An 8,353-nucleotide genomic window follows, 5' to 3' on the forward strand; every position below is an offset into this window, starting at 1 on the left:
AATTCAATTAAGTACAGCCCTCCGGTTACTTTTATCTCAGGGTCAGCTTCTAATTGCAGGGATTGTAGCCAAGCTTCTTCCCAGCCCCTGCTGCTCTGTGACAGCTAAGGCCATACTGTGACACAGCAGAAAGCTGGTGGCTGTGGCTGTGAGGAAGGACAGAGGTGAGCATCCTGGCTGTCAACCTGTTTCTATAAGTAAACAGCTCTTCAGGGTCTGTTCTAGTTATTATAATCCTAGAAGACAGAAACCAGTGTGAAGATGTTCTATTTATTTATGGTAAGGTAGAACACCACCTCACTTACGAATAAAACCCAGGTAGCAGTCTTGCTGGACTGATGACCAACAGAACACAGACCACAGTCTCTTGAATATTGAAAACTAGGTAGGCAAGCGACAGCTGGGTGAATGCTGGTGCACAGATTAGGACGCTCTCAAGTTTAATCCTGAAATGCACGTACCTCATAACTGCCATGTGTGTTCCAGTGATTAGAATTCACCCAGGTGAAGAAGGCAACTGAATTGTGTGGGGCACTGGCTTCCCACCTGTCTGCAAGTGCGCAGGAACGAGGTCCCAGGCAGGAACACCAGAGGCACTGGTTAAAGTACAAATGCTCAAAGGATCGAAGACTGGTGCAAGCACAAGAGAACAAGGAGCCTGACTTCCCTGAAACCCCGCTACCACCTCCACCCCCCTGCACTATCCCTGCAGCCCTGGAGACTTTCAATTGTGTTCTTAATCATGCTCCTTGAGACTGAGTTGGGGACCTTGTAATTCTCTGTATGAGTCAGGATCACAGACAGGCTTTTTCCTGAGCATTTAATGAAATGACGGAATACAAAGAAGTGAGCAGAGTTAAGGAGAACAAGCCTGCGGGTGACGCCACAGCCCTGTGCTCAGACTGGTGGGAGGCCATTCTCCATCTCAGAATCAGCGTCAGAGCAAGAAGTATGTCGGGGAGGAGCATTAAAGACCATCTCATCACTGAGGGTCAAGAACTGCGCCATGCTGCAGATAAGAGCGAGGGAAGAAACAGACCTCTTCCTGGCTCAATCTCAGGCTTTCTGCAGTGGTTCTTACTGGCTGAAACCAGCTGGCTTCAGAGACATGCCAGGCCCCACTGATTCAAGCTTCCGGCCAAGGACTAGTACTAGGGTGGACAGGGCTAAAGAGACAGGACACTGGCATGTTCTCCTCACATAACCCTGCCTCTGCATTTCCCTCAAACTCTTGGCTTTCCTTCTTGATTTTCAACTCCGGGCCTTATGCTCTCAGTTTCCCTGCTTCGCAGAATTTCCTCGCTCAGCTCGCAGTGTGTGCCATAGCATAGTGCGATTGGCACAGAAGGTTGGCTCCATATGGGGCCGGGCGGCGCCTCCCATCTACCCTGCACAGCTTTGCTCAACATCCAGGGTATGCAGAGCACTCGCTCATGCCAGCGCCTTCACCTGCGTGGGCTTTGTAGTCTCAACTGCTTTCCGGAACAGGAAACCTTTTCGGCACCAATATTTTGAAGTCACGCTTTGAGGCTGCAAATCTGTCACTGTTATATCCTTTCACATAGTGCCGTTTATATTTTGAGTGTTGCGTAGTAAATTGTAATTGCCACCAACTAAAATAGATATAGGAAATAGGAAGTGTGGGCATTTCTCATAATTTCCCATTCTCGTTGAATCTTCCCTTTGGTGTGACTGCAGTAACAGCTCTTGCATAAAACACCAAGGAACATGTTGGCCTGAACCGAAGAAAACTGCTGCGTATTCTCAGCAAATTCCATTAAGCTTATAGTTTCAGGCCTAGTCGATTTTCTCTCCACTGGAATTTTGAAGATGCCCATTGAGAATACATCTATTTGTCAAAGCCCAGTTGACTAATTTAAATTGCTGTGAGTGTGGTCACTGGGAATGCATGACCGGATGAAGAAAAGAATTATATTGTTTCTACCCTCTTTATGGGGAGCCAGGAGAAAAGTTCAGATCTATGTTAAGACCTATGGTGCTGCTACTGACTAGGTCTGGGCGCTTTTGTATCCTCTGGACATGGGGAAACTCCAGTGTGTGGGTAGGATTTCCCCCGGCTTCAGCTAAGCGTTACAGTGACATGTAAGATTCAGGTCCAACATTGGTGCCATGAGCAGAACAATTATGTGTATCCCCTTACCCTCCTGCACCCAGATCTCCACCTTAAAATGTCATCTCTAAGGCACAGGATGGGGCATTAGGAGATGCAGGCCTTTGGAAAGGCCACAAATGAATGGAATTAGCTTTTCTCACAAAAGAGACCCTAAAGGGAGACCCTTCAACACTTTTGTGTGTGAGGAAAAGCCAGACCTCACCAGACACAGACTGCCCTGACTTGCAGTCTCCAGAACAATATTAGCCACTTGATCGAAGCTACTGTGCCACAGCTGCCCAATAGGCACAGACCGGCACCTCTGGTCCTCTTTGCTGCTCCTTAGTTATTGTCATTCATTGTCTTTCTTTTTCTTTTCTTTCTTCCTTTCTTTCTTTCTTTCTTTCTTTCTTTCTTTCTTTCTTTCTTTCTTTCTTTCTTTTTTTTTTTGGCAGTTTCCAAGTAATTTTATTCAGAATTTTGTGTTTGTTTCCTGAATCAATAAATACTATACAAAACAATGTAAAAATGGCTACCATTTTCTCACCTCTGCTCCCCTCACCAGGGGACAATTCCCTGGACAAACTCACTGAGGGGTTCTCCCTGTAGATTTGGTCCAGCCATGTTTTTAGCCCCTTGGCTCACTTTTGGAGATTTGGCTGGGGTAGGAAAGCCTTTAGGAACAAGGTGACTAGGTTAGGGAAATGCATTAGTATTTGGGGGGAAGGAGACAGCGTCTGGGGCAGAGCCTACCCCAAAGAAAAGGGTGTCTAAAATGTTCACGGTTCCTTCTTTTTGCCTCAAAAAGTGACATTTATTCAAAGAGAGAGAGAGAAAAAAAACTGAAACAAAACAAAAAACAAAAACAAGATGTCCATCCTTTGGCTCCCTCCCCTGCCCCCTCCAGCTGTTTCTTAACCCCATCTGAGGACTGAACCCTGGGCTAGGGCCAGGTTGCAGGACAGCTCCTCAAATGAGGTCAGCAACGTTGAGGGGCATCTCTTCAATGGAGGTGTTGTAGAAAGTCTCAATGTCTCGAAGAGTCCTCTTGTCTTCTTCTGTCACTATGTTAATAGCCACACCCTTACGGCCGATTCTGTGGATGTAGTTTTCCCTGTTGGTGGGAAGGTCATAGTTGATGGCTAAGGAGACCTGCTGCACATCAATGCCTCTGGCCAACAGGTCAGTGGTAATTAATACTCTGCTAGAGCCAGACCGGAACTCCCTCATGATCACATCTCGTTCCTTTTGGTCCATATCTCCATGCATGGCAGAAACAGTGAAATCTCGGGCATGCATCTTCTCAGTGAGCCAGTCCACCTTCCTTCTGGTGTTGATAAAGATGACTGCCTGGGTGATGGTCAGCGTCTCATACAAGTCACACAGTGTGTCAAGCTTCCACTCCTCTCGTTCCACATTGATGTAGAATTGGCGGATACCCTCCAGGGTCAACTCTTCCTTCTTGACAAGAATCTGAATAGGGTCTCTCATAAATTTCTTGGTCACCTCAAGGACATCAGAAGGCATTGTAGCAGACAACAAAACTACCTGTGTGTTACTGTTGAGCTTTTGGAATATATCATAGATCTGATCCTTGAACCCATGGCTTAACATTTCATCTGCTTCATCTAGTACAAACATCTTGATGTATTTGGGGGATAGGTATCTCTGGTTAAGCATGTTAAACACCCAGCCAGGGGTGCCCACGATGATATGGGGAGCTTGCATCTGCAGCTTCTGCACCTCAGCATGGACATTGGTGCCCCCAATGCAGGCATGACAAGAGGCACCCATGTAGTCTCCAAATGCCATAACCACCTTTTGTATCTGCTGAGCCAATTCACGAGTGGGTGCCAGAACCAAAGCCTGAGTGGCCTTTAGATCTAATTCTATCTGCTGCAGAATTGATATGGCAAATGTAGCTGTTTTCCCAGTCCCAGACTGGGCTTGAGCAATCATATCATAACCCTTGATATAAGGAAGAATAGCTCGCTGCTGGATGGCAGAGGGCTTCTCAAAACCATAGGCATAAATACCACGGAGGAGGGACTCTGTCATCGATTCATGTCATCAAAGCTATCCACAATCTCATTCCAGTTACTCTCGATGACGCCTTCCGGCTCCATCCCGTCGGGGCCATTGTCTCTGCATCGAGAATCCTGACTCGCAGACAAGATCCTTAGAATCTAGTGTCATTCATTTTCTATGGTCAGTCTTTAAGATTCTGGTGATTCAATTCCAAAACACATTGGACTCTACCTCCACCTCTACTCTTAGTGTCCACCAGCCTATCGGTACTGGGCTATCTATCGCCTGCTCATGAATGGCCCCTGCAATACTCTATCCTATGACTCCTTCCCAGTTTCTTCTCCACTCAGCACCTTGAGTAACGTTTTAGAAACAGGAATCTGTTTACCCCATCTTTTTATTTTGAAAGAAGTTAAACTTAAGGAAAATTTGCAGGAATATCACGATAATCAGCCATGTAGCCATCACTTGTCTGGTTACTCTATCCAATCAGGCATCTCAGTGGCCATCAGCTCTCAGGGTCTTGGCATCTTATTGCTCTCTCATCAGTCTCCTAATAAGAGTGGATTTATCTGAAGACCGATTCACTATATACATCTATAAGTAAACACAAGCTCTTAAAGTAGAAACTACTTTTTCACTGGTATAATATCAATGGTAGAATGTATAGAGCCACACATATCATATACCATAAAATTTGTTGAATGAGAGAATTTATGTATATCCATGTTACACCTTGATAGCATTTAGATGGAGTTTATGTACTTGCGTATTAAAAATAAATTTACATAAGAAGGCCAAATAAGTGGGACAGAGATGTGAAGTTCTAGTCCACACTTGAGCTTCCCTCTGTCCCTGGGAAACACTTGAATACTTCCTGCACGTCTATGTGTGACCTTGAGAACAGCTCTGGCTGATGCCCCGTGGAAACCTTCTGTGCTTTGCTTTCTGGATCTGCTTTTAAACATAGGATGGGACATCACCATCTTCTCATTGAGAGTTTAAAGCTTACCGCAGCTCATCAGAGTAACAGTGTAGAGAGTTGTAGAGTCTTGAGTCATGACAAAGAAAAAGCTACCTGACAGACTGTAATAAAAATATAAAGTTTTCAGATGTATATCTGTCATCCATTCATATCAGTGGAACACCTCTAATCCATAAATTCAAAATGTTGTAAAAATCCAGAGATCTGAGTACCAATACGAGGCCTTGCATTGAGAATTCTCCCTGACATCATGTCAGGGTTTATATGGTCAAAAGATCTCAAGACTCAATGACTGAAGTGTTGCTTTTGACATAGTTTGTGGGTGCATTCTTACATCTCCTCTGTGTATGAGAAAACTTTAGCATGTCAGTATGACTTTTTCAGGCTTGCAATTAAGCATTGCAATGACATGTGAGATCCACGCCCAGCATTGCTGCTGTGGACAGAATGGCTATTTTATCCTTAAAGACACTGTAGAAACCACCTCAGGCTAAGTGCACATGGTGCACAGGAGACATAAATGAATCTTGTATATAGAATTGGATGTCATCCCTAAGACATCTAGTTATGTATATATGGAAATATGCCAAAATCTTTCTTAAAAAAAAAAAAGATACCTCAAACACTTCTTTTCCATGCTATGCATGGCTTCAGAGATTGACCTGACTGGGTCAGTGAAGGAATGTAGGAAAGTCAAATAACACAAGCTCACATACAGAAAGGCTGCAAGGAGAAGTCTGGGCTCTATGACAGAGAAAGCACAGTCATTGCCCTCCTCCAAGCTCAGTATGTTTATTATATACAGTTGATCAGGGAGGCAGAATTACAGCATACTGCTGGAAAAGGAGACAGATTTAGCTAATCTTAGTAGGGACAATCTCCATAAAAGGAGTCTTACTTCAGTCCATAAATATCCAGGAGACAAAGTTGTAGCACATAAGGGAAAGCTTTGATGTCCCTCTGAGCCTCCATTAGGTAAGCCTTTGCCATTCCCAGGGGATAAAGGTATTGGATTTTGACATGGCTCTACCTGTGTCATCATTAAATATCACTTAGAACTTCATTCACTCCCACAGCCTTGTCCAAAGGCCTTTTGATAATGCATATCTATAATTTAATCTAGGATTTGTCTGAATGATACAGAGATAACATTTCAGAGGAATAGCAGGTAGAAAATTAAGAGAATAAAAGCGAATATAAGAGATTTGTTTTTGGCAGCTCTTCATTGCCATACAGATGCCTGGTGAAACCAATGTATGAAGGGAAAAGGTTGACTTGAGCTACAGTTTTGAGATTTCAGTTCATGGCTGGTTATCATCTGCTTTGTGTTACTTTCAAAGGCACTTTCCTAATGCCAGGACACTCAAGAAAGACTGAGGCTTTTAGACCTGTGCCTTTAATGAACAGCCCAAATCCCAACTATATCTGGAATGCTCAAAATTCACTACTCATTGGGAAGGAGGCATGGTTATATTTGTACAAAATCTGGAAGAAGTTGTGGTGGGGGCTGGGGGTGTAGAGGTTTATATCATTGAAATACATTGTATACATATATGAAAGTTTGAAATTATCAAAAAATAAATAGAAAGATACGATTTTTTGAAAATCACTGTTTGCACTGCCGTGATTATCTTCTCCGTTCCTCCAGCCTTACTGAATAGTGTTATGCCAAGAACCAGTGAAGAGGGATGATGAATCCATTAAAAGCCAAGGTCATCCTTTATCCTGGAAAAGGTGGGAATGTAGTCACTTCAGCTTTCTGAGATGGCGTGATTGATCTCAGCTTTTCTGAGCTTCTACACCCAACACCCAGGGGGAACCCCAGTATGATATAAGCACTGATCCACGTAATCCTTACTTTCTACCTCTAGTGTATTTTCCATGCTGTGGGTAGCATCATTAGTGGAACACAGCAATCTAGCAGTTATTTATCATCAAGCCACTGATTAATGAATTCTCTAAGTTTTAGAGGTAGAGGATCTCTTAGTTTCATTTTTGCAGTGACCCTATACAAGGTAAGTGTTGTTTTAAATATGTGTTGCAAAATGTATTACTCATCATTGACCCAAGAAAGCAGGGCCACTAGCCAACACAGTAAGTAGCCACATATAGATCCCTTAGGCAGGCAACCACAGGGAATGACTTAATAACCTCGACACAGCTTGACTTCAGCTATAAACATACCTTTCTGCTAATAATACACATGGCCAACCTTAGACCTGCATGTCTTAACAAAAAACCTAACAGTCTGCATGGAGCTACACATACACACAACTCTGAACAATACAGTAGGTTTCTACAGCTATAGAAACCATCAATACTCCTGCTTTTTGCCAAGCATTTATTCAAATATATTTCTGAATATTGCATTGCAATGGGGTAAGGAGGCAGATCCAGATTAGACTGGTTTGGGGGTGAATATGCAATAAGATAAATTGTGTTCTCTGACTGAACTTTTAGGGAGAATCCTGAATTTGCCATCTATGTTTCTACATCACTGGGAATACAAATAATTCGAATCAGACGAATCATGAAAAAGAACATGCACAGTTTAAATATAAAAAGTTTACATAACTAAAAGCTGGCAATAAAAATAGAATTATCAAGCTATATATGTCCCTAGCAACCAACCCCCTTTCTCTCGGACTCATGCATGGAAGACCCCCAAATTAACTGGGACCATTGAGTACTCTTATTGAGGTGACCGACTGCTGTCTCACAACCTTTCTGATCTGTACTATTACTTTGATTAAAAAAACCCTATTATTGTTATAATAATACAGAGATAAAAAAGAATGGGAGGGGAAGATTGAGGGAGGGAGAGATGGGGGGGGGGGCTCACACAGTATGTGGAGATCAGAGGACAAGTTTCTTCTGTAGCATATCCATGGGTTCACTCTTTCCACCTCCTTGAGGCAAGGTCTCTCTTGATTTTACCATACTGCTTGTACAATAGACTAGTTATCTTTCAAATTTCTGGGATATTTTCCACGAGCCTCACTTCCTATATAGCTAAAAACACTGGAATTAAAAATAAGCTATTTTTGAGATGAAAGGATGGACCATCTAGAGACTGCCATACCTGGGGATCCATCCCATAATCAGCCTCCAAACGCTGACACCATTGCATACACTAGCAAGCATTTGCTGAAAGGACCCTGATATAGCTGTCTCTTGTGAGACTATGCTGGGGCCTAGCAAACAGAAGTGGATGCTCACAGTCAGCT

At 43.3% G+C, this 8,353-nt stretch overlaps 1 protein-coding gene across 1 annotated transcript; it reads right to left on the bottom strand.

Annotated features, from left to right (window-relative positions):
* Window positions 1–3,073: 3,073 nt before the first annotated feature.
* On the bottom strand, window positions 3,074–4,281 carry LOC110285775 (eukaryotic initiation factor 4A-I-like). The gene is given in 2 exon segments (XM_021152169.2): window positions 3,074–4,171; window positions 4,174–4,281. Coding segments are annotated over 2 exon segments (1,155 nt in total). The 5' UTR covers window positions 4,240–4,281; the 3' UTR covers window positions 3,074–3,082.
* Window positions 4,282–8,353: the final 4,072 nt, after the last annotated feature.

Source organism: Mus caroli, chromosome 19 (assembly GCF_900094665.2).
Source record: "Mus caroli chromosome 19, CAROLI_EIJ_v1.1, whole genome shotgun sequence".
In the NCBI taxonomy this organism is placed as follows: domain Eukaryota; kingdom Metazoa; phylum Chordata; class Mammalia; order Rodentia; family Muridae; genus Mus; species Mus caroli.